Here is a 27,847-nt window from a genome sequence, read left to right as displayed (position 1 = left end):
AAGGAGTCCTGGGCTTTTTTGCCCCATCAAGAATAAAGGTTCACCATCATTTATACAAGCTTTTTGCAGACATCAATTTTCTTAGAGGAGAACAAGGTTTTGTTAGGTCTGAACATCAATAACGTAAATTGCCTAGCAGAAGCTTTGAATACAATGTTGAAGTGTGCAGGGAAAAGATGCATTTTTAATCCATGTTAAAAGCACATGCACAGATTCCTTAGTTGGAACCTCAGCTGGGTTCTTTTGACACTTAGAAGAAACTTTTTAAAAATCTCATGACTACATGATCTCATAAACTGTTAACGATTAAAGACAGCCTGATGAAATTTCTCTTAGATAAGTTGCATAGTTGGAACCGCTTTCTGCTAATTTCCACTAGTGTATTTTTCATAATGATGAAGTGGTTCTTAGGCCAATTTTCTCCCTCATTCCAGGGTTGTTGCTTAGAACTCAATAAATTTCTCTACTTCAGTCTGCCTTCATCAGTCTGAGCCTCATGAGTGTGCCCAGTATAAGTGGGTTTTTGATAATAGATTTTGCTCTTATTTGGACAGGACATTTTCAATTGCAGAAATCTGAAGCAGCATTAATATCTTGGTAAACTTAGGGAATGAAATGGAGGGTGGGAGGGGGGAAGGGCATATTTTTCCATGGACAGAAAAAAATGCATCGTGAAAGCATAAAGTAGAGCACTAGGAAACAATTTCTTCTCTCTTAGAGGAACAGTTCATGTATGTTCATTAACTCATTTTAATGATTGGCAGGCTTGATCAGTGGTGGGATTCAATTTTTTTTACTACCGGTTCTGTGGGTGTGGCTTGGTGGGCGTGGCAGGGGAAGGATACTGTAAAATCTCCAGTCAGAGGTAGTATTTGCCTGTTCTCTGAACTGTTCAAAATTTCCACTACTGGTTCTCCAGAACTGGTCAGAACCTGCTGAATACCACCACTGGGCTTGATCATCAGCTCTCTTTGAGCTCTATAATACTGGTCAGCATAATTTTATTTTGGTTGCATTTGGGAGAAGATCCTGCAGAAGTTACTGAAATAGTATTGTAGATTCTAGGCTCTCACTCAAGAAACCTTACTGTTTTTTCAATCCTATTTATTGATGGTATGTATAACAACCCTGTCAGTGTCAGTGGTAGTATTCTACTGGTTCTGCCTGGTTCTGCTGAGCCGGTAGCACTGATGAGCAGTGGAGACCCAATTGGTTCTCTCCGACGCTTTGCTGTTGGGCCTACCCGCCCACCCGGGCTCCATACTAACCTTTATTCCCTGCTTTTGAAGCGCAGCTGCTTTGCATGGCACAGCAGATTGCTGCGCGGCAGCTGCTGAAGCGACCGGGAGAGTGCAGGATTGCAGGAGGTGAGTCAGAAGGCCTCAGTGCCTATGCAAAGTGCATGTTTGGCGCACACGTATGTGCAAAGTGTGTGCGTGCATGCAAAGCGTGCATACCAAGCCACGCCCACTGAGCCGGTGGTAAAAATATTTGAAACGCACCACTGGCCAGTACAATTAATTAATTAATTAATACTAAATACTATATGAATGAAACTTATCCTGTTCTATGTTACATATAATTTATTATATGGATATCCATTACATAAGATTAACATTTTAGAAAAGGACACTTTTCTGCGTACGTACAGCATTTTTGCACTCTTATTATAATTATGATTTTTGTTTAGAAAGGAAATTCATTACTGTATATTGGTGTTCTCTGAATTCCATGGAAGTTATTTCCTCAACTAAAAGCAGTATTGTCCTGTGAACAGACAGATCCATTTTGATTAGAATCCCTTTCAGGGAGAGGCCATTCTGATTCCCCAGACCAGAAGAGAGGAGCAAGATCAGCCTTGAATAGCACACAACTTTTTTTAGAATAGGAAAAAAGAGAAATACATTGGTTTTGTGTGTGTGTGTGTGTGTGTGTGTGTGTGTGTGTTTATGTGTGAATTTGAACTCGACTCCTGACAACTACCGAAACTAGTCCCTATAGTTTTATTGGAAACTCACAGTCCCTTTCTTGGTTTCTAGTCTGATTGTGTTAACCACTACCAAACTGGTTCCTATTCTACTATCTATTTTCTTGTGTATTCGCAGTTGAGGATATGATTAACTAAATCTGCACCAGATATATACTATGCGATATATGCTAATGAAATTATGTATTCTTGGTCGGACATAATGGCATCGTGATACAGTTAATACAAACAATGATAACAGGTCATATTTTTCTTATCTATAAAATTATTTCTGCTTTGGTTTGAATCCTAATTAGAAAATGTTTGAATAAATCTGAAGAAAGCAAATCCTATGCATCTAAGGTCAGCAAAGAACAAAATGAATTCATCGCACAACTTTGTCATCTTCTGGAACTGGGCATAAGAGGAAATGAAGAGTCACCAGAACGTCTGCTCTCCAAGGTTTTCTTTTAAAAATTATACAATAATAAAATGTGTGCCTCTTCAAATTAAGCTACAGAAATAGTAGCAAAGCATTAAAGACACCTATTTTATGAGCGGAGCCCTTTTGAATTAAATAAGATGTCAGATTTTTTCCCCAGGACTCTGAATTAATTCTATTTCCACTCTGGTTTTTATTGTAGGCCCTCATGTGGGCCCTTGCTATAAAAATGTTATAAATGTTGTTATAATAAAATGCAGTATTAACCTGAAAACACCATGGAGCCAGCAGAAAGATAATAAAAAGCTAGGAAGAATAAAAATGAAATCTTCAGGGGCTGGTTAAAGCTGCCAGAGAGAGGATGTTATTAGGTAAGAGAGTTTTACAGTCCTGGCAGTGTTAATGCACATTCTTGCAGTCCTCAGGTAAGCAGAACAATATATCTGCATAATTTGCACTCTCCTATGCTGACACCTGAACTCTAATTTACCCCAGTAATAAAGCTTGTGAATGATCTTGTCTTTATACTTTACGAGCAGCAATCAATAGATTCCCTTGGCTTCATGCCCCCTTCCATCTGTGTCAGCGGCTACACTGATCGCTCTTCTGTAAGTGTGATGTAGTGCAGTGGCCCCCAACCTTTTTTGTACCACGGCCCGGTACCGGCATCACAAAATGATCCACGGACCGGTACCGGCATCAGCACGCATGACCAAGGCGAGCCGAGCCGAGCCGAGCGACCGGCCAGCCAGCCGTTCCCCCGCTTCTCCCCGCCACCTTCAACTCCTCCTTTGTACCTTCTTGCAGTCGATGGGCTTTTCGGGCTCTTTCTTAATCTCCTTCTGGGTAACGCGAGACTCCACCACCATCGGGACGGCTTTTCTTTCGAAGCCGCCCCCCCCTTCGACGAAACTAAGGTGCGAGGATTCCTTCAGCACCCAAACGCCAACCGACGACCGACAAGCTCACCTGGAAGCACTTTCTCAAGCACCGTCAAAACAAGATGGCGGCGCCCAAGCAAAATAGGTGGCCCAGAACAAAATGGTCCACAGACCAGTACCAGTCTGGGGCCCGGTGGTTGGGGACCACTGATGTAGTGGACTTAGGTAAATGGAAGCAAGATCATACCTCCAGGATGCACTGGGGATAAGGCAAAGTCTGCATCATGAAAACAGGTCCTACGGAAATAATTGACAGGGCATATTTGTGCTGCAGTTAATATAAAGTGAGGCTAAGCCCTAGGCAGTCTACCTCTGATACTGAAGAATGTATAATTCTCATGTATAATTCAGATAGATATGGCATAATTTAACCAGGGGTGGGATTCAACCAGTGTTACTACCGGTTCGGTGACTACGTTTTGCAATGCGCGCATGTAAAAAAACTTAAGCTGTGCCGCTGGGACAGCTGAAAAGTGCTGCGCATGGGTGCACAGCGTTTGAAAAGCGTCTTTTTTCTTGTTTTTTCAACCTCAGCTGTGCCGCGCAAAGCAGCTGAAGTTGAAAAAGCAGGAAATAAAGGACAGGTAAGAGCCCGGGTGGGCGGGTGGGTGGGCCAAACAGCAGCAAACAGAGAACCGGTTTGGTGTCTGCTGCTTTTCAGAGCTACCAGTTCTATAGTGCCAGGCAAAACCGGTATCATCCCACCCCTGAATTTAACCCAAGCTTATTCTAGGAACAGCTGCCTGCCATTATCCCCCAATAATAAATGTAGAGATCATATATTGAGCTTTGATGTTACATTGCTTGTCTGTCTGCTGCTTTCTTGGTAAGGTAGTATCTTAGAGATCATAAAACTGTATTCAAAAATAAAATTTCATGAACAGATAGTATAGTTTAGAAATCTTTTTCTTGCAAGAGTTATACCAACCTAACCGTTCCTCCAGGCTTAATTGTATATTGTCAGAGTAGCTGTGATGACCCAGGGTGAGATACAAACGTAACAAAATCCAAAATGTAAATAAATGTCCTTTAATGCCTCCAAATTGGCCCCACTGTTCAATAATACTCAGTTGGAGATAAAATGTACTCAAAAATAGTCTTCAAAAGAAAGCAATACAGTCCGAACTTAATGAGCAGATAGAGGTGAAATAAAAAAACCAAACAAACTACAATGACAAAATTTCCACAACAGAACAGAAGTATTTACCAAATTCAAGGAGATAACAAGGCACTGTCTGTTGGAAGGACTCCAACCAAGATATCTTCAAACCAAAATAAAACATACTTTGTTCCAAGTGTTCACCAGTACGTGGGACCAAACACTTGTTCAGTTACAGGATTAGGCCAGTAATTTCTTCTAACAACCGGTTCTCCGAACTGCTTAGAATGTTAACAACCGGTTCTAGCGAATAGGTGTGAACTGGTAGAATCCCACCCCTGAGTAAAAGGCTCTTGGGAGCTCAAATTTTCAATATGAGCAGAAGTATCTTCAGATCTTGGTTGCAGAAAGCCAAATAGCTATGTGACGGCAGCAGAAAAATATGGAGCACTGAGCTGTTTGTTCCTATTTATGTTGTGATCTGGAATTTTGCAGCCAAGATCTGTAGCTCTAGTTAACTTCATATTTGGGGGAAATCTCTTTTGAAATTGACTGTAGACTTCCACTCAGATCAGAATTTCTGCTGACCCACATAACTTTTTTTTAACTACCTGTACTTTTGGGGGAACTTGTTTGGAGTCTGCTGAACACTTCTTTACTTTTATCCGGATTTAACAATATATCAGAGAGAGGGACTGTTAAGTCAAAGAGAGCTATTGTTTTATTGTTACTTGACATCCAAAATCATCAGGATTGATGAAACCACAGACTAGGGACAGCAGGAGGCAGTCTAAAAGCAAGCTGCCTAGAGTTGCCACAAACAACAAGATGGACGGTATATATATTTAATAATAATAAAACAAAACAAATAAACAAAAAGGCAACTTTTCACCACTATTGCACACATTCTCCTTAACATTTAATAATAGTTACTTTCCACCTGGCTATTCAGTAAAGCTTTTAACACATCAGTAAGATTTTATAATTTCTGAACAAATCTAAAACCAGGAAAAAACCCACACAGCTCATACATTGAAATCATACGAAATATGAAGTTGGCAGAAGGCATAACATTAAGACTCTCATTTTTAATGGATTACATTCGGTATAACAGCTGTAAGGAAATCAATAAAAGCAATGCCAGATAAAGTACTAATTAAAATACTATAATAAAAATACTAATACTTTAGCCAGGTATAACATTACTATTATAATTATCATAAATAAACCATCACAAATAGTGAGTCTGGGGGGAAAAAACTAATCAGCAGGCACCTTTGGTTTCAAAGATGTACTAAAAAAAGAAGGATATAATTATGGCAATAAGACAAGAAATGAAGATGATAACTGGGCCATGCATAATGCCATAAAACCATAATGTGGTTTTGTGGCTTAGCATGCTGTAAAAACCAGCCATTGTGGTTTGTGAACTAGAGTTTGTAGCTTAACACAATGGGTAACCCTAGAAAATTGTAGCTAATGTAACAAATCAGTATTTTGTGAGCCCTGCCTCAACTTCCTGAGGTGACCCATGGCATGTTCAGTGTAGCTTAAATGCCTACTTTTGATCTAGACTGCAAGGAATGACAAATCGAAAAATTCAGCTACTATTTTTACTGTTCTACCAGACAAAATCTAGATTACCTTTTGAACATGAACTATATTTGTGCAGTTATCTAGCCTAAAATGTATCTTAATAGCATACTCTCAAGAGGCTACTTAGAAAACTGTCTTCTTCATGTGAGGAGGAAGGAATGGAGTTTTGCCACTTGATTCTTATGGTCTTCACACAAGAGGAATGAAGCTTGTAGCTATCACTTGCTGGTACACACTTCTCATACACCAGTTGCCAGAAGAGTAGTTGTTTACCAGTGGGAGGCAGCTATTGGTTTCTAATCTCTTGTTATGTTAAACCATTTTCTCCAAGTTTTAATTACAAGTAGTAGAAAATTCTAACCAGATCTTCATTACAACCACTTTGGTATCTTAGGTATTGTAATCCTCACTCCCCCAGAAGAAGTTTCTTTTCCTTGGTGGGAACATATTAATGAATGGACTGTCTCTGTTGCATTATCAGGCAATAAAATGGTATATACTATGGTGTAGGGCTGTAACGGTAGAAGTAAGGTTCCCAGGTGGTTTATTCTTTGTGTTCTTAGGGTGCACACAAAGTACTGTCTTCTCATCTTGCTTTGCTTAACTTTATTTTGGATCTGGTAATTATATGAGCAGCTGTTCAAGTAGTATAGGCTTTTCACAATAAAGATTGACGGTTAGTCACAGCTGTGCACTTGTAGTCCATATGCACTGACAAATAGCTTGAGGTTGGAGGGGGAATCTGTGATTTCCTGCTTGTAGATCTTTCTTCCCGTTCTGGAAGCCAGAGAAGAATGTTTCTTATCATTAAAACCAGTCCCACTGGTGAGAGTGATATCATACCTATAATGGAAGTTGCACAATTGGAACATGGAAAATGAAAAATGAAAAAATGGTCATAAAAACAGTCAGGACAAAATGGAATATTGAGGGTTGGAGACTGGACAATGTAGTGTAAAAATGAATTAAATTTACAATAGCAACATAAATGCTACTGCAGATAATTCCCCAGTTCCTAATAGCAAGGAAAGAACATATTTTATAAACTAATGGGAATTCTCCTGCATTTCCATACGAGGAAGTCTAGATTAAATTCTACTACCAAGGTTATATATGGCCACAGAGGACAGTGCAGATGCTAAAATGCTTCATTTCAACACCCCCCCCCCCACTTTTAATGGTACAACTGTAATATGACAAAGCAAAACTATTTAAACATCAATTTAGTGACATTGAAAACAACAACGATTAAATTACCCATTTGAACACCATATCTCACTTTGGTGCTTCCAGATTCGTGGAATGCGTGAAGAAAATAACATGCTAAAAGAACAAAAAGATACCTTCAGAGAAACTGTAACAATTCATGAGATGGAACTGAAAGCCAACAGAGAAACCATCATGAGGCTTGTCTCAGAAGTGAACAAGGAGCAAAAAAAAGCAGCGGCTTGCTCTCAAGACATAGAAAAGCTAAGTGATGTATGTCTTTTAGTGCATGTTTATGACCTAAGAGCTTTCTTTATATATGAGGTGTTTGTGCATTCAGTCTGCATAACTGTGGATGTGAATTCCCAAGAGCCTCCGTGGTGCAGTGGTTAGAATGCAGTACTGCAGACTACTTCTCCTGACTACCGGCTTGCCTGCAATTTGGCAGTTCAAATCTCACCAGGCTCAAGGTTGACTCAACCTTCCATCCTTCTGAGGTCGGCAAAATGAGGGCCCAGATTGCTGAGGGCAATATTCTGACTCTGTAAAACCGCTTAGAGAGGGCTGTAAAGCACTAGAAAGTGGTTTATTAGTGCTATTAAAGTGTATTCCAAAATGTTTTCTGAAGTTTTGCCTAGATAGGAGAACTAGAGCTTTGAGATCAGAACTATCTTTTTTCTTTTTTTCATTTTCGTAAGTATGGAAATGTACAGTAACCTCTTATTCAAATTGAGACTACAGCATTGTTGATTTGGACCAAATTCAAGTCCATTTTTTTCTTTTCTTTGGGTTATGCACCAGATAGCTGCTTTTCAGTATTGGGGAACAATTACCTGTAGACAGTTTTTAAGCCAATGTTAGACAAATTCATGCCCTCTTGACACCTTATATTTTAGCTCCCCTCAGATGCAACTGGTGTGCTCGGTGACAAGGGATTAAGGAGCTGAAGTCTAAACTAACTGGCTTTTAAATTTGGCACTCACATGAAAAGTTTCCCCCAAGTTTTCTGAAATGTTTATCCTATGCTGTCAACTCATTCTGCAGTTGAATTTGTAAAATCACAAATCCAAACCGTTCAGTAAAAGCAATGGAAGTTGGAAGCAATTTTTACATGAAAGTAATGTAAATTTAAAAAAATCATACATAGTAGGTTCATTCCAGGGGTGGGATTCAGCCAATGTTACTACCGGTTCAGTGATTATGTTTTGCACCTTAAGCTGTGCTGCCCGGACAGCTGAAAAGCGCAGCACGCAGGTATGCAGCATTTGAAAAGCATCATTTTTCCTGCTTTTTCAACTTCAGCTGTGCCGCGCAAAGCAGCTGAGGTTGAAAAAGCAGGAAATAAAGGACAGGTAAGAGCCCGGGCGGGCAGGTGGGCCAAACAGCAGCAAATGCAGAACCGGTTTGGTGTCGTCTGCTCTTCAGAGCTACCAGTTGTATAGAACCGGGCAGAACCGGTAGCACCCCACCCCTGGTTCATTCATATGTATGATATTCATATGCTGAAGATGTATCCTCATAATAATATCTTCATCTCATGGTTGGCCTTCTGCTGAAGAAGGCTGCAGTTGGACTAAGACTGTTTTAGTATTAATTAATAATTTCCAGCTTGTGCCAGCTGAGCAACCTGACATATAGGTCCCATGGAGGAGTCTTCAGAGGATGGCAATCTGCTGTACTCCAGGTGGCTCACTCTGTGTTTTCCTCCTCCTATCCAACCACTGCCCTGAAACCTTTCCATGTTATAATGTGTGTTAGCAGCAACACCACCCAGTCCCATTGCCCGGCACTGTAAATGTAGGCTGTGAAGGCCGTGTTCTGTCTTTCTCAAGGATGAGAGTCTGTGCATTCATTTCATGGACAGTGCCTGACTATTCTAATTTTTGTTGTTTGCATATGGAAATATTGACCTTATGAAAAACCTAGCCAGGATCTTCTAGGAGGTTGATATTCCCTTTATGACCCCAGACTGATGGCAACATTAGTTTGCAAGGTAGCCTCTCACCCTTTTCATGCACAGCAGCTGACATTTCCCTCAAGGACTTTTACCCCCCAAAGATTTTATGGAGATTTTCAGTCATCCAGGTCATGGTTGTTCTATAGGTGCTTTTTCAAGAGGCAACGGGACTTTCTGGTTAAACCAGAAAGTCCAGTTGACTCTTGAAAAAGTACCTTTGGGTTTCCCAAAGGTTGGAGTCACATACTATACCAGTTGTTAAAAAGTTCTGTCCATAGCAATATTGAGGCATCAATAACACTGCATAATTTTAGCATGTAAACCGGGATTGAAGTGTGGCAGTTTGCAATGCTGAATGTTGCTGTGATGACCCAGGGTAGGATACACAATAAACACAGTCACAAAAAACAGGTGAAGCCCTTTCCTTCACTTTGCTTCCAAGCTCCAAATATCCTTGACTGGAGACAAAAAACTCCCAACAAGCAGTTACAAGAAGGAGGAAATCCCGTTTAAATTATAAAGAGTAAGAAACAACACAAACCAGGCAAGATAAGGGCTTGAAGATGTCCACATATATCAGAACACACACTGGGAAGGACGCCAAACTCAGAGAGGAACAAGAAACTAGAAAAATTTCCACGCTTTGTTTCCAGCACTGGCCCATACGCATGTCTGTCCTCTTATCCAGTTGTCACAGCTGCAGCCCATGAAGAGGATCAAGGCCCTCTCCTTCCCCGTAGACCACATCTCTCCCTTATCCTCTCCTCCCTGCGTGCCCTAGGATGGAGAGAGGATGGGCCTGGGTCCTCCTCTGACTGCCCAGCTGGCCTCTGCCCTTCTCCAGCCTCCTCCACAATCTCTGGAGCCACACTTCCACTCCCTGTCGGCCGTTCCTCCTCTTCCTCAGAGTTAGTCTCCACCAGGGGCATGACAGTTGCTTTCTAAAGGTTTTTAGGAAAGGGTCCAAGCAGTGCCTCCTGCAAAGCACCAAGGCTGGCCAAAATAGAGGTTTGGGGACAGTGATTATTTTGGAATGGGATGATTCAGTGCTGCTAGCTTGAGGTGGCCAGCTGGGAGTGGACTACTCACCACTGCCAAATCCCCTCTGCCAACTCAGTGCTGTCATTTTTTGGTAGGACATGTCAACACCGGAAAGTTGCAGAGTAGAGCAGAGCAACTCTCCTGTGTTGACGTGTCCTGAGAAGAAATGGCGTCACCAAGCTGGGAGAGGGAACTTGGCAGTAGTGAGAAGGCTGCCTCCAGCTGGGCATGCTGAGCTAGCGACATCGAGTTGTCATATACCCTTCCACCCTTTCTACCAGTCAGTGATACAGGATGAGAGGAGCAAGTACAGCAGGTATCATACCAACCACTGTCCTGAAACTTTTCCATGTTATAATGTGTACAGGCAGCGACACCAACCAGCCCCATTACGAGGCATTGTAAATGAAGACCGTGAAAACAACATTCAAGGAGGGGAGGAAAATACTTCAGACACAAGGAAAGTAGGGATAGTTGGCTTTGGAATGATGCTATTGTGTAGATAGAACAGAGGTGAAACAGGCTTTTTCTTCTTTAATTTTGGTTTTCAGCACAGATCCTGAAAAGTGATCAGGATAGTTGATACCCCTGTTTACAGGAACTGTGGAGCTCTTAAGAATTCTTTTGAAGTGAGGGAGGTGGCCTTTTGGACTATAGGTTTTGTACATATACTGTATCTGACAAGTGTGTCTGGGTGCCAGATGGATGCAACCACAATGGATGAATACATATTTATGTATACATATACATATACATACAGCAATGACTTTACTACAAATGTGAACATTTTGTTTTATTTTGTTTTTGCCATTAACCTTTTATGAGGCATTGGAAATTTAAACAGATGTTAATATAAAAATGTTTTGAACATTTGAATTTCTCCTTGCACAACTGTCATTCGCTTGCTGATGAACTGTGCTTTCTGTTTTGTTATAAGATAAAATATATGTTTATGTGCACAGAAATGATGTGACTTCGTAAACAGTGTTAGATTAATCAGGCTGGGATGATAATTGAGCCTGTTTTGTTGTGTTAGGGAATATTTCTTTCCAGTGTTGCCTATGAATAAACATTTATGATTTGTTATATTGATTTTACATTTGTTGGGGGTTGATTTTTTGGGTTCTTATTGATACATACCATCCAGATGCATAAATTAAGAGTTGGGAATTCTTGGGGACTTCTGGTTTGAAGGGCTTCAGCGACAGACAGAAATCCGTGATCATGCGCGGTTTCTGTCTGGGCTCGCCACTGGAGTGCCCCGAGCCGGCTGGTTTCGGGGCTAAGCCACCCCGTAGAGGTGATGAAGAGGGGGGAGACCACCAGCAGGGTTGAGGAGAGCCGCATCTCTCCTCCTCAGCTGGCCATTACTCCCTTTCCCGAAGGCGGTTGCAGCAGTGGTCAGAAATGGCCACCACAAAGGAGAACTCAACAGGAAAAGAATGTGCAGGAGGAAGATAAGAAGTGAAAGTTTTGGCGGACTGGGTTAAATTGTAAAAGCAACAACTAAGGTACCCTGGAATTTAAACTTACAAAAAATAACATCGCTCCCAAAGAAGAGTTGGAAGCAGCGAAGGAAGGGAAAAGGGAAAGGTTTGGCTTTTTTTCCCCCTTCTCTCTTCTTCCCTATACTGACAACTAAGAGACTTAAATAAGAAATCGGAAAAATCTGCTTTGACATCAATAGGCAATTAAGCTGAAAATAAAACAAAATGCCAAAGGGATAATAAAGATTTCTGGACATTAAAAATTTTCTTTTTCATAAGCAGGAAGGGAGAGAAAAAGAATAAGGGCAGGATCTGGAAGAGGGAGGAGACTGCCTGGAATTAAAAAGAATCTACACTAAAACTTCAACAAGACTTCTAAAAGATACATTTTAACTGAAACTTTGCAACTAAATAGTAACCCCAGGAAGAGAAAGTGAAAAAAAAGACCAAAAAAGAAACAGCTTGCGGGTATTTGGATTATTTGATGATCTTTGGATTCTTGGTTATTATATTTGAATGACTAAAATCAATTGGGTGGTTGTTTAAAAATTTATACAATGGCACCACTTCTGGATGAATTGAAAATGGAACTCAAAAAGTACAAAGAAGATGCACAAGAAGGGAAGGGTTCTTTTGGCTCCATTTTTCAATTCTTAGAAATGGAGATTTGGAACTATGAGAAACAACAAGAAACGACTGCAAAACAAGAAGACTGGGACAAAGAAGAAGCCATCTTTAATGAACAAGCAATTTTATGTGGGGAAGAAAAAGGAAAGGGGGGGAAAGAGAATGGAGAATTTAAGACTTAAAAAAACAACCAAAGAAAAGAAAATTAATTCGAAAAATAAGTATAATACTGGAAAGCAACAGAAAAGGGGAATACAGAAGAGAGAAATAGAGGTAGAGAGACAAGGGGGTAAAAAGGGGAGAGAGAAGAAGAGAGGGAAGAAGGAAAGGAAAAGAAGTTACAAAGGACCGGAGCAAGATATAGAGAAACAGGACCTATTTAGAGATAATGGGTGAAAATCTAACTGAAAAAGGGATTCTGTAAAGGTACATACAATTGTATTGTTACATTAGTAATAGAAATAACTTTAGAAAATTGGAAACAATGTATGATTAAAATGAGGGATAAAATAGTGTAATTTAGTGAAATGTTTGTGAATAAAATAAGTGAAATAAAATAAATGAGAAAATTGAATTAGGAAGGAATGGGAACATTTTAATTAGTTAATGTTTTATAAAATATAAGTGAAGGTGGGGGGGGGAATTAACTATGGAAAGCTTATAATTGTTCCCATAGAAGTATGATATTTAATTGAAAAGTAATGTTAAAGATGTTAAGACTTTAATGAATATTAATATTAATGATAGAATTGAATTGGAATGGAATGTTGTTTTAATTATATACATTTATAATTTTTCTCTTTTTTAAGAATACAGTGTGTATTTTAAGAATGTACCAAGCAGAATCCGAATGGAAGTTATGTATTATATTGAATGTTACAACTTTAGGGAAAAGATATAAAGGCGTCATACTCCAATCAGTAACTACAGGAGAAATTTTGTTTAATGAGAAAAGATAATAGATAATTGAAATAGGACAGACAAAAAACATAAATACAATTATTTGAACTGAGATGAGATAATTAAAATAAAATTGAGAAAATTAAAAGAGGGGAGAAGCTATGCAGAAAATGTAAAATAGTAACAAGATATGGAATAGAATATAAAAATGAGCATGAACCTGAATTTGTGTCTGTACGAAGAAATGTAAACCGGGATTACGCTACTTTCAAAAAAGATGTTTTATTTGTATTTTTTTCTTTTTGTGAAAACTCAAATAAAATTTACAAAAAAAAAGAGTTGAGAATTCTTATACATTATGTAAGCAGATAAACAAACAACATTGTTTTCTAGAAGTTTGCTTTAAAAAGACAATTTTACATTTTTATTATACTTGAAAATGCAGACTGGTATCACAACGACATCTTGTAACAACAAAGCTATCCTGTGATAGAAGACTATCCTTTTCAAGCAAGTAACACACTTTGTACATAATTAACATTGTACAAGTAATAGCTCTTGTAGCTGGAAGAAGTCTGTCCTTATCTGAATGTACAGATACCCGAAAACATATTTAATGATGAGACACAGGATTGCAAGTAGCATTTCTATTGGCTTTTTATCAATTTTAGCATCCAAGTCAGAAAAAAATGTGAGACTTCATTTACAAAGTGTTTGTGAGTGTTTCAATAGTTCTACAATCTGTTCAATAAAGAAGATATAACAGTCCTCAGATCTATGGGCCAAGCAACTCAATTTTTTTAAATAAAAGGATTTCTTCATCTTCAAAATGGATAGAATTAGAATTCTTATATTATTTTGGTGCTTTAGATTACAACACTTACTCAAGACTTTCCATTTTTAATCAAGACTTCTGTTTAACTCCCTTCTTGGTCTGATGCATTAGCTTTGCTGCTTTTTTTTTCTTGCAAAGTTTTAAATGTTTGAAAATACATTTATCTGTGCAATAAGCATAAAGCTCCTTCGGCTTCATATGGCATTTCTTTCAATCTTCTTATCCTGTTGCTCCTTAATTACTTTCCCCTTTGTAAGCTCTTCCAATTACAATGCCAAGAACTATATTGTAATGCTTTATCAAAGAGGAAAACCAGTGTATTCCAGAATACTTAGTTCACTGTCATTAAATCCATGTTAGCTGTTTGTAATCACTCTGTTTTCCTTAAGTATTTCAATATTTTTTTTAAAAAAATATGCCAATCAGCTCCCTTGGTGCATTTTAATTCTAAACAAAATTATTTTTCAGATGATCAATTTCTTTAACATATACACCCAATCTAGAAGCTCCCCCCCCCAAAAAAATATTGTGACTATGGGGTTTAGTTGCTTCTATTGGGCCCATTTATTTGGAGCAAGACACTTTGTTGTGTTTATCTACCATACTGTTTTTATGGAATCTGCTGTTTCTAAAATAAAAGCAGCCTAGCTATGTACAGAAAGATCTGTTTGTTCCTATCTTTCTCATATACGTTCTTTCTACTTCAAATGTTTACTTAGCTCATTTATGAGATTTATTTTATATTTATATTTTATTTTGATTAAAGTAATGTTACGTTTTGGCAACTATGCATGGACCGGTAACCACTTTTCTAGATCTGATGCAGAAATATCCAGGTTCATGGAGACACAGAGTGAAGAGAGCGTGCAAAAGGTACTTCTGGAAATCTGAATAAGAATGTACGAATTTAATATTGCATGGATTCATTCAGAAACACCCCCTCGCCCCCCCAAAAAATCTTCAATAAAGGAAGGAGGACAGTCCCTGCATGTAGGGGTTAAGAAGTTGTATTTGGCCTCAAGTTTAAATTCATAGAACTGTGGAAACTCGATGTGACTTTGGACTAGTTATTCTTTCTCTGCCCTCCTGAAGGAGAAGGAGTAGCAAAATCTTGGGACAGAGTTAAAAGAAGGAGCAGGCTAGAATCCCTATGTGTCCACCAGTGGATTAAGTTCACTTCCACCCTTGAATTCCATTGACCCTTACCAAACCCCAAACAAGTGCTAACCATTAGTTGAAAAGATTCCTGTGCATAGGCATAAGTAGCAGTAAATCGGTTGAACTGGACTTTCACACGTGGACCTGGTCTTTTGAGCCTGACACCCTCTCACTTTGTGCAGCATTGCTGTTGTGGGAATAAAATGAGTAACATTTCTCTTGGAAGTTTGCCTTAAGCACTAACAAGAAATATGGAGTACAGATTGAACAAATACCTGCATACAGGGGAAATGTCCTCCATGCAGGCAAGAGTGAGTTAGAAAAATGTAGGGAAATAATGGACACAGGGTAAATTCTGCCACCTCATCATAGGGTTATCATAATACAGGTAGTCCTTGACTTACAACAGTTCATTTAGTGACCGTTCAAAGTTACAACAGAAGTGAAAAAAAGTGACCTGTGACTATTTTTCACACTTATGACCATTGCAGCATCCCCCGTGATTGCCTGATCAAAATTTGGGCACTTGGCAACTGACTCATATTTATGACGGTTGCAGTGGTCCTAGGGTCACGTGATCCCCTTTTGCAACCTTCTGACAAGCTAAGTCAATGGGGAAGCCAGGCTCACTTAATAACCATGTTAACAACTGCAGCGATTCACTTTAACCAGCTGTGGCAAGAAATGTCATAAAATGGGCCATAAAACTCACTTAGCAAACATTTCACTTAGCAACATAAATTTTGGGCCCAGTTATGGTCCTAAGTCGAGGGCTACCTTTGGAAAAAAGAAAAGCCAAATGGATGTTTAATTTGCTCCCTGAGTTGGCCACCTGCCTCTTTATTGTTCTTTTCTTTCTCTTGAGATAAGCAATATGCTTACAATACTCTCATCCCTTCCTCAAAAGCCACTTTGGGATCCAGTCAATTGTTTGAAGGTCCTTCAAATGTTGTAATAATTCAGTTTTTAATTAATGTAAAATGATAAGTACTTTGGTTTTTATTAATGGCATGTCTTCCCTTTCTTGGATCCTATCATATTGGGTGTGGTATCAATACAGAATATTTTTATTTTCAAACATAAGTTGCTGTGGTTTATGGAGTGGGGAAGCAATGTTGCACAGCACCTGTGACAAAGAGGGGAAAGACTTATTGAAATAACATTGCAATCTGAAAATGTTTCCTTAATTTTCACAAAAACTGTAATTTTATTCTTGTCCCTAGGGTAATTTTCCCCTTCCTACCAAATCCCTTTAAGAAAAGTAGCAGGGAAATTAAATTAAATTAAATGGAAGCATGCCAAGTTGCAGAAAAGCAGATAATATTGGCTGTGATGGCTTTGATAGACTAGGTTTGAATGGTGACAACTATGTATTTAACAGTTTTCTTTTTTTTAAAAAAAAAAAAAATCTGCATTTAACTTGGGCATAATTACATAAATAATTATGATCTTTCACAGCTCAAATGCCATTTTGGCTTTTGAAACTAGTCATCTAACACACACACACACACACACACACACACACCAGCAGACACAAAACAATCCATATCAAAAGTTGCTAGTTTCTGTTCCACAACTGTTCCCAATGCTTTCAACAAGCCAGAATCCAGTGGTGGGATTCAGCCAGTTTGCACCACTTTGGGAGAACCAGTTGTTAAATTATTTGAATCCCACCACTGCCATAATCCAATATATATTTTATAAAATTTAATCCATAGTGCTTGTGGGCTACCAGCTAAACAAGTCATTTTAAGCATTTTACATATAATGCTTACAGTCAGCGTTACATATGAAGAACCAATAAAGGTGCAAGAGTACTTCTGACCAATTGTTTCTACCCATACCATTAAATCTGGCAGAAGAGGCATATCATGGGCCTCATCATCATTTAAGGAACGTCATCTGGAGAGACCCAAAAAGACAGCCTGTCTGCCTGTCGTTGTGCTTGCCCTGTGGAACATCATTCCACCCCTGAGATCAGATTGGCCCCCATCTTGGCTGTATCTGTCATTGAGAGCCCGTGCAATGGTTATGTTAATTGTAGTTTGATTTTCTTTTATTTTGCTGCCAGTTATGTATTTTATTTTAATAGTCAGTTGTGTTTTTAATTGTTGTTAACTATACAGAATAACTATGGATAGATGGGCAGCCATCTAAGTGAATTAAATTCACCAAAGTAAAACCTTCATTTAACAAATCATCCAAAGTTGTCTAGTAATCCTGAATGTTTGTTAAATCTACGATAAATTATTTGCTCTAATTCATTTGTATAACAAATGAAGCAAATTATACCACACCATGGTATAATGTAGAATGATGACATTCTACAAATGGCGGGAATTGGATCATTTGCCCCAATTAGTGTCCTTCGGGGAGCGAAAGTGGTGTGAAGACTTTAGCAGGGGTTAAAAAGAAGCGCTTTCAGCGTTGTGGTTTGGGTGGATTGATTTTACTCAGCTTGGCAAGAAATAAATCAAAAGTTCCTCCGATTCCTTTACCGATACTGAATCATTCATGGGTTGGATCCACACTGGCCTTCCATAAATAAAAGGTCTTTTATACTTATCAAATCATTTGGGTCCAGTCTACATTATATTGAAAGAAAACCACGGCAAAAGTCAATGGCGGGACTTTGAAGGTTTACTCAACCGCACCTAATGAGGTGATTGTTCCAACTCTTTGGATTCATAGTTTATTTTCTTTCAACAAAAAACTATCCATGCACCTGTGTCTTTGGAGATACTCCACAGAATGCAGGGATATCCATGCATCTCTTGTAAGCAAGTTTTAATAATAACGCACAATGTATCTGCTATTTTCCTGGAAATGTGTTGGGAAATAACCGTTTTCCTCTTTTCTCTGACTTGTAAATATTAGTATTGTTTTTATTTTAGGATTTAAGCAACATTGCAGGAGCTAAGCAGAATCTTGAGGAGGAGATCAGAAGCCTCCAAGACCGATTGGCAGCCAGCCAACGGGCTTGGGAAGAATTGGGCCAACTAAAAGTCCATTGCAATGAAAAAGAAGCGGAATTGAGAACTAGTCTAGAGCAGGCCAGGGAAGAAAAAAAGCTGCACAATGAATTCAAAGATCAAATCGTGACTTTACTGGGGAGTAACCCCACTGTAGCGACTCCCTCCAAGGAAGACATTGTGGAAAAAATCCGAGAGTTGTGCCACAGAGAGGAGAGCAAAAAAAGAGTATGTTAATTTGTCTTATTTTTCTTCAGTGTGCTTAATTTATTCCTGCGTATGGATTTTATTTTAGTTCACTTCAGAATATTTTTTAAAATTAATTCATGAGTTGACAGGATTATCTCTTTGTAAGTGGTGATAGAATGAACTTTGATACAATTGTTCTAAACTGACAAGGCACACCGTTGTTTTATTTTGATGTAATAGTTTATATAGCAGTTGTTTGGTATCTAATGATTGTAGGAAAAAAAAAACACAAAAAGCAGAGCCCCTTAAAGAAAAGCACATTGTTAAATTGCAATCTATCAAAAGGAGCACGTAGTGACATTTATTTATTTATTTATTTTACATTATATCCTGCTCACTTTGAACCAACTCTAAGCAGAATAAAATCTAAGAGAGTAAAATGGGGGGCGGGGGGGAGAATTCCTAAACCCATACCTATAATCTTATACTTAAAATAAATACAAAGGGCAATGAAAAGGCAATGGTAAATTATGTATTATATACTGTTCAGTCCCGGTAACTAATAGCTACCGCCTTCTTTTCTTTCTCTCTCTCTCTCTCTCTCTCTCTCTCTCTCTCTCTCTCACACACACACACACACACACACACGTATCAGTGGTGGGATTCAATTTTTTTTACTACCGGTTCTGTGGGCGTCGCTTGGTGGGCGTGGCAGGAGAAGGATACTGAACTACTCAAAATTTCTGCTACATGTTCTCCAGAACTGGTCAGAACCTGCTGAATGCCATCTCTGATATGTATGTATGTATGTATGTATGTATGTAATTTGGTTAGTGTGTGCAAGGAGAGGAACATATGTAGTGTTCATCTGGGAAGCCTGATGATGGCAGATGAGATTCTGCCGAAACGTTGCTACAACTTTAAAAGCACAGCTACAATGACGTGGGAAAATACCCGAACAAAGCTGAATGCCATACATGTAAGTACCCGCGTTCTCCACACTAACCAAATTACATCATTCCAACACTCAGAAGTGTGCAAATGCAAATGTGTGCAACATTTTTTTTCCTCTTTCGCTTTCAACAAAAAGAGTAAAAATAAAATATGAGGTAGAGAAGGAAAGAAAAATGGTTAAAGAGAATAAAGCTCTTTGGCGTATAATAAACAGCTTTAATCGAGCACAGCCACATGTGCTGGGGCTACAACTCAAAAGGCCACTATGGTCAGATAATTCTGCTTTTAACATTAATGTTCTATGAGTAAGTAGCAACGGCAAACAACAGGTCTGATTTAAATATCTCTTACGAGATAATAAATCCAACTCCACATTTGTTGACACAGTCTTTTTATGAATATTCATTTTCTTGAATTATATTTCTTTGCAGGCCAAATTAGTACAGGTGGTCCTCAATTTACAACAGTTCATTTTGAAGTTACAACAGCCCTGAAAAAAGTGACTTATGACCATTGCAGCATCCTCATGGTCACGTGATCAAAATTCAAATGCTTGGCAAATGGCTCATATTTATGATGGATGCTGTGTCATGTGATCACCTTTTGCAACCACCTGATAAGCAAAGTTAATGGGGAAATCCAGATTCACGTAACAACTGTGTTACTAACTTAACAACTGCAGTGATTCACTTCACAGCAACTTAACAACTGTTACAAGAACAATCATAAAATGGGGGCGAGATTCACTTAATAAATGTCTCACTTAGCAACAGAAAGTTTGGACTCTTGTGATCGTAAGTCAAGGAGTGTTGCAAGATGCCTTAAATGCCCCTGTATACAGTCTAGTTTCCTCTGCATTGAGTGTTCACTACGTCACAGATCCAGTAGAGGTTGCTCATGGACACTTTTTAAATTTCTTGGTTTTCTGTATGATGACCTAATTGTAGTTTAAGTAACTTTGGATAATCCAAATGGGCTATAAAATGCTTTAAAAAAAAAACAAAAACCTTAACAAGCACATTTCCAATTGAACAATCCAAGCTTGTGGTCAGGAAACTTAGTGTAGCTATTAGTGCAGTAAAAAGGCCCACTAAACTTTCAGGATATAAAGTTGAGTGCTTGATGTTTAGTAAACATTTGTGTCTGTGATTTATTGCAATGAGCTGGCTCAATCGTCTATGCTGCAATACCACAGCTATTTCCTGAATAGTCCTGATAATGCACAACTGCAGAGAAATACACATGTATGGTTGGGAGAGAGGGAGATGGAGAGATAGAGAGAGATAGATAGAGAGAGAGAGAGAGAGAGAGAGAGGGAGAGAGAGGCAGAAATACTTTACCCCAACCTGTTTCTGGCTATCTGTCTCGGGACTCTTAATTCCCACAATTCCCAACCAGAATCCTGGAAGTTACAGTCCAAGCACATATGGACAGGATCAGGGGAAAGGGGAAAATGTTGTAAAAGCTTTCAGCATTCTCTCTTCATTTCTGACATTTTTATGTCACTACTCTCCAAGTGGCTTTAAGCAGCCTGCAGCAGAAAGGTGAAAAATAACCGTACCAAATATCCTCATTACGCTGCAGTTTGTGACAAAGAGCTCTGTTAGGATTGCAAAGGATGATAAAACTTATGGAACCTTTCAAATTCAGCAAGCTGCTCCTGTAATCCCTCCACAGTGTACAGTGTCTGCACTGATAACATGACACTTGACATCATGATATAGAAACAGCAGAACACATTGAGATGACCTCCCCATGGGAAGAAGAATGGATGCCTTGGTTACAATGGATTTGGGGCTTCATTAGTGAAAGTAGAGCACATTGCTAGGATTGACAATGGGGTTATTTGTCTGGGTCTATAAAGAGACTCTGGAGCAAAGTGCTTCACCTGAACCTCAATACATTTAAACCAGAAATGTTTAAGAGTACTGCAACAGGCAAAAGGAAATTGCAGTTTTTCATAAAAATCAAGGGTAGGAGGGGGAAAAAAAAGTCAAACACATTTGTTGAAAATCTCTGACGCATTCCTAGCATAGAAAAGATTTCAAAAGATGAATGCCCTATTTACCTTGCTCCGGAATGATGTCCACTTTAGTTCACTTTAGCCTTTGGAGAGCTTGAATTTGAAGCTCAGGAGCTCAGACTGCTATACAACAGCAGAAGGTGCTTGAGCGTGGTCTGCTATTATTCCTAAGGAGGAAAGAACATTGTGTTCTACATGGTTAGTTTGGATGTGTTCACAAAGTTACTAAGCTCTGGCTAGAACTGGTTTACCGAATCTAGAAATGCATGCAGTAAAACTGTGTATGGAATTTTTAATATACAGAAACATCCATATGATGTGTGTGTAGACACACACACACCACAGACATATATATCATTGTGCATAGACATTATTGTTATTAAATTATTTCATATATCTGGCTATGCTTCAGCATCTTGCAGGACTTATTTTCGTTGGTTGTTTGCAAAAGGAGAGTACAATCTGATGTTTGTGCTATAGCTAATCATTTTTTTCCCTTGGGCAATGTCTTAAATTATTTGTACTTCACTTTGTTTGGTCAGAACTAACTTACAATGAGCCACCTGTTCCCAGTTCCTTTCAATCTTATTCCTGAAGAAATGTTATGGCGCACAGTGTACTCAGAGTTAAATGAAAACTTGCATGGATTGTTCCTTTGCTTGGACTATTAGCCTTGCTGAACATCCGGGAAATGAGTATCTTTGTTGAAAACAAGTTCTTTTTTATCTCAAGCTAAAGAATCATAGCAGTTTTAATAGCTATAAACATATTGCAGGGTATCTGAAGTCCTTTTAGTATGCTTTCAGTTGTGTTGGGAGAATATGCATCTTGGTAGAGAATTGGCAGGGTTTTCTCTTCTCTCTCCCTTGCGCATTTTTTTTAAAAACTGAGAACAAATGGCCTTGTTCATCTTTTGGGTCTGGAATTCCACAGATGGTTCCATCTGTGTTGGCAGGGAAGAATGGGAGCTCTCACCTAATGCATCTGGAGGAACCAGGGTTTAGAAGCTGGTTAATGTTGTGCCTAAAGTTGGCTGGTGTTCTTAGCTGCAGATACAGATAGATACAGATACAGATTAACAGACTTGGAAGGGACCTTGTAGGTCATCTAGCCCAGCCTAGCCCAAGCAGACGCTACACCATTTCTGACAGATGGCAGTCCAGTCTCTTCCTGAAAGCTTCCAGTGATGGCACTCCCACAACTTTTGAGGGCAAGCTGTTCCATTGGTTGACTGCGCTCCCTGTCAGAAAAATTCTCCTTATTTCCAGGTTGAATCTCTCTTTGTTCAGTTTCCATCCAGTTCTTCTATTCAGTTATTCAGTTGCTTGTCTGAATTGCCGTTCATACATTTTGTAACATCTCCATAAAACCGTTTTTCTTGGGGTCTCATCTTGGGTAACATTATCTATCTGTGTTTGAGATACTGTCATTTGAAATGCTGAAGCTTTTAGTGGGAAAGTGAACACCGCATGCATAAATGCTGGCAAAAATGAGGCCAGCCTACAGACCGAAGGACTTCATTTGCTCGTCAGGGTAACTCTTTAACAGCTTTCAAGGGGGTGGCAGACTGAATATGAACAACAACAACAACAACAACAACAAGCTATAAAGTCCCGCAGAGAAATATAATTAATTTTGAACAATGTTATGAATAGAATCCAATAATTTTCATTTTATGCATTTGGAGATTTATGGAAGGTTGATACAAGTAATAAAGCATACTTAAAGACAGATGTTATTGTTTCTATGGTTTTATGTAATGGGATTTATTTTGTTTTTGGCTATTACTACAGTAGATTAGGTTTTATTTATTACTGTCCGTTGGCTTAAAATCCATGGCATCACAAGCATGTCAACCTTAATTTTAAAATGTTTTATTACATTTCAACTGATTGAGATTCAACCCTACCTAGCTATAGAAAGAGTGGTGGTATTCCAATTTTTTTACTACCGGTTCTGTGGGTGTGGCTTGGTGGGCATGGTGCGGCTTGGTGGGTGTGGCATGACTTGGTGGGCATGGTGTGGCTTGGTGGGTGTGGCAGGGGAAGGATACTGTAAAATCTCCATTCCCACCCCACCCTACTAACTGCTTTCCAGCTCCGTTCTCCTTTGCAGGGCAACAAAAGGAGACCCAGCCGATCAGCTGGGACTCAGGAGGCAGTGAAGAGATGGGGGTGGGGCCAACCACAGGTGGTATTTACAACTTCTCCAAACTACTCAAAATTTCCTCTACCAGTTTTCCAGAACCTGTCAGAACTGGCTGAATACCACCTTTGTATAGAAAGTAAATCTTTGCCTTATATCTTAGCAGGTATCAAGCCAATTTATTTAATAGACCACAGCCTTGATTCTGGGTGTGGATATAGATCAGAATATGGTCTTACTGACTTCTAACAAAACAACTTTGAAGGAAAACTCTAGGACAGGGGTCCCCAACCACCGGGCTGCGGACCGGTACCGGGCCGTGGAACATTTCCTACCGGGCCGCCGGTTTGCTGGGCGCCGCCATCTTGTTTGATGAGAAAGTGCTTCTGGGTGAGCTTTTCCGGTTGGAAAGCGGCGTTGGGTCCTGAAGGAATCCTCGCGCCTTAGTTTCATCGAAGGGGGTGGGCTTCGAACGAAACTAAGGCGCAAGGATTCTTTCAGCACCCAAGGCAAGGCGAGCGGCGACCGTCCGCCGTCCCAAAGCGAAGCCCATCGACAGGTACAAAGGAGGAGTTGAAGGTGGTGGGAGAAGCGGGGGACGGCTGGCTGGCCGGTCGCTCGGCTCGCCTTGCCTTGTCATGCGTGCTGATGCTGGTACCGGGCCGCGGATCATTTTGTGATGCCGGTACCGGGCCGTGGCACAAAAAAGGTTGGGGGCCACTGCTCTAGGAGACCTATAATGTGCAGGTCTTTATTCCAGGTTCCTATAGACCTTGCAATCATCTCTCACCTTGACTTGTGTCCTATTTTACTGCCAATCATCTTATCATTCATTCATCCATTTAGGAAACCTCTATATTTTTATATGCAGTGTCTTTTGAAATAATTTTTTTTAAAAAAGATTTTGCATGCTCATATACAGAAAGGGATGGTATTTATCCATAGTCTAACTATGGCAATGGGGGGAAAAAGTGTTTCCCAATCTTTATTCCTCCTGCAGGCTGCATCTGCCATTTGGAGCAAATACTTCCAAATACTGTATATGTTGTGTGGACAGATATGGCATCAGCAAGGGTTTCATGTGAATCTTATAGAATTTTCAAGAATTAAATGAAAGCCTGGGATATTACAAGGGGAGCACTGTACCTCAGAAACTAACATTGCATTAATTTCTCACTTTTCCATAACCTGATGTATTTATAATAGAATATATATTGCTCTGAGAGCCAGTTTGGTGTACTGGTTAGGGCATCAGGCTTGAAAACAGGAGACTGTGAGTTCTAGCCCCTCCTTAGGAACAAAGCCAGTTGGGCCAGTCACTTTCTCTCAGCCCAAGGTAAGAAGCAATGGAAAACCTCTTCCCAAAACTGGCCAAGAGGAGCATTACTGTAACAGTAGTAATCTGTTTATAGCATTATTTATCAATAAACTTTAAGTGAGTATGTACTGACTTGTTTTCATTAGGAGAATATTTTTTTGAATTTACAAGGGGCATATTAATATAATGTCTGTGTCACAAGTTGCTCTAATTTTGATTTGTTTGTGATTGGCTTAGCATATTGTGTGACTAACTTTTACAATTTATAGCTTTCTGTGCTATATGAATTCAAACAATGGAGAAGTTTTGTTTTTGTTTTTCTAACTGACAAATTGTAGCTTAGTGAGTTTTGTGAATTCAGCCACAGTCCATATATGCTACCCTACGGTAATTAGATCAAGTCCTTCTGATTAAGTGTTCATGTTTTTCCTTTTTGTTGAGTCGAAAGTGGTTGTTTTATTGCCCTTCTGCAATTGGTGATTTTTCTGGTACCAGAGATTGGTGTCAAACTCGGTCTCTGATTTGAGTTTACTTTTGTTTCCCAGATGGTATCCCAGCTTGAAGCCCAAATAAGCCAACTTACCGAGACTCTGGAGACTCAGACAATGCTGCATCAGGAGGCCTTGCAAAGAGCTAAAAAATCAGAAAATAAATCAGAAATGCTTCAGGATCAGTTGAGGCATCTAGAAGGAGAGCTGGTGTCTGGAGATGTGATGCGAGATGCTTGGAAACTGGAGAAGCAACAAGTAATATCTTATGTTTATAGGAAGGGTATAAGACAGGGTGTCAAACTCATGGCATCATGGCGGCATCACATGATGTATCAGGACTTTTTCACCCTTCACTAAACTAGACGTGGGCGTGGCCAGCACGTGACGCATCCGGCCCTTGGGCCGGTGGTTTGACAGTGTAAGGCAAGATAGAGAAAGCTTAATTTAATGATATAGTCCTGATTTTATCAAAAGTATGGTCTGATAGGTACAGTCATATTCACATAAGTAAACTTTGTTGGTTAAATCACTTTTCAGTATGGTCAGGGTGGTGATTTGAACATAAAACATATACATAAGCATTCAGGATTCTTGGAGTGTATTAAAAAGTACTAGAAGAGTGAGGTCTTAGGGGGTGGGGTGAGCATCAATTCATGAAAATATCTAAGGAAATGAATTGGTGTTTTGGATCTTGTAGAGGTAAGTTACTAAAATATCTTTTAATGCCAGTTCTAGACCCTAAGAGGCAATCTGTTTTGGGGTTGGTATTCCAAGTAAATTTTCCTGGAAGTTACCAGTACTATAGAGAACATAGCGGGGGAACATAATATATTTTTAAATGAAAATAAAATGTTACTGAGAAATCAGCTCTTTACCAGATAGAGAAGAATAGAATCAAAACTAGGTCTTATTCAGCTAATTATATTATTGAAGTTTACAGAAATTCCATAGGTTTCATAGGACCCTTGCTATAAAATGTTTGTCCAATTAGGCTTTTTAAAGAAACTTTTTACTTTACTTACCCTTATCAATAAGCACTTATTTTCCTAACTTCAGCATATAAACCTGACCAGGGGGCTTCAAAAATTTTAGCAAAGGGTTCTCTGCCCAGTTACTGGGTGGGCGTGGCCATGGCAGGAGGCCTTCTGCACCATGGCGGGGTGGGGGGGGGGATTATCCTCCCTGGGCTCTGGAGGCTTTCTTCGAGCCTCTAGGCGGGTGGAAACAGCCTCCCCGGTCTCTGGAGGCTCTCTGGAAGCCGGAAATGAGCCTGTTTCTGGCCTTCTTGAACTTCTGGGAGGCCCATTTTTTGCCATCCCTGAGCCTCCATGCACGGCCTGCACTTACCTGTATCCAATATGGACCGCGTGGGGAGGGGTGGCTGGGGCCAGCCAGGAGTGGGATTTGGGCAGGGGTGGGATTCTACCAGTTGGCACCTATTCGCTAGAACCGGTTGTTAACATTCTAAGCAGTTCGGAGAACTGGTTGTTAAAAGGAATTACTGGCCTAATCCTGTAAAGAAGGCAGGAAGCAAACATTCTGGTGTTGCTTACAGAAACTGCCTCTCTGTTAACCCTTATTACATTCTTGGCAGGACTAGACTTCCTGTCTCAGGAACTTCTCTGGAGTTTTTTTTCCCTTCCTTTGCTGGTACTTTGCTTGTGTGGAATGACCATTCAAAGTTACAATGGCACTGGAAAAAGTGACTTATGACCATTTTTCACACTTACGACTACTGCAGCATCCCCACAGTCATGAGAGGCCAGGCGAGGAGATGCGTGCCTCAATGTGAGTGATATTGAGTTGGCCACGTCCACCCAGTCACGTGACCACCAAGCCACGGCCACCCAGTCACATGACCACCAAGCCACGCCCACCAATTAAGCCATGCCCACAGAACTGGTTGTTAAAAAATTTGAATCCCACCCCTGGATTTGGGGGTTCTCCGAACTGCACAGAATCTTAGCTAGGGGCTCTCCCGAACCCCTGCGAACCCCTAGCAGTCCACCCCTGAACCTGACTCCACATTTGAGTATGTCAACATTTCCTTGATTCTGTTTTCTGAAATTTTCTTCTTTAGCTTTACAGTGATCACATAATGATCACAGTGACACTGCTTTGTGGCCAGTTTGGATCTGCTAAGTCATTGGAGGCAAATAAAGCCCACTGAAAGGGAAGCGATTGTTTCATTGCTCATTCTGTTGAACGATCCTTATTGGGTTGATAAAAATGTATGGATAAATGAAAAAAAAAAAGCTAGCAAAAAAAAAAGCTTGGCATAGTTTGCCTCTTTTGCCTCAAACCCTATTATTTCTGTATTTGAGTGCCATCTTAATGGAGCACAGCAAAGGCAGATTTTTCTGTCCTTCTCACAGAAGAGCACTGTGGTAGGTTAGGTAGAAATGTCCCTGTTCTGAATGCACTGTCCAAACTTTTCTGTAATAAAGTTTCATGATGTAGCTCTTGGTTGCAATCATTACTCTCATCCATCAGAGGAAGA

At 39.7% G+C, this 27,847-nt stretch overlaps 1 protein-coding gene across 2 annotated transcripts in view; it reads left to right on the top strand.

The window, feature by feature from the left end:
* Nucleotides 1-27,847, top strand: part of CCDC170 (coiled-coil domain containing 170) — a 60,341-nt gene that overhangs the window by 22,369 nt on the left and 10,125 nt on the right. For both annotated transcript variants that reach the window (XM_087969994.1, XM_087970000.1), the window contains exons 4-7: nucleotides 2,284-2,428; nucleotides 7,338-7,523; nucleotides 18,150-18,455; nucleotides 25,402-25,602. In XM_087969994.1, coding sequence (XP_087826120.1) covers nucleotides 2,284-2,428; nucleotides 7,338-7,523; nucleotides 18,150-18,455; nucleotides 25,402-25,602 — 838 coding nt within the window. The remainder of the gene's footprint in view (nucleotides 1-2,283; nucleotides 2,429-7,337; nucleotides 7,524-18,149; nucleotides 18,456-25,401; nucleotides 25,603-27,847) is intronic.

Source organism: Notechis scutatus, chromosome 1 (assembly GCF_049901735.1).
Source record: "Notechis scutatus isolate UNSWTSFEM ecotype Mainland chromosome 1, rNotScu1.2, whole genome shotgun sequence".
Classification (NCBI taxonomy): Eukaryota; Metazoa; Chordata; class Lepidosauria; order Squamata; family Elapidae; genus Notechis; species Notechis scutatus.
Note: the sequence above shows the minus strand (reverse complement) of the source record. Positions and strands in the feature narration are given on the sequence as shown.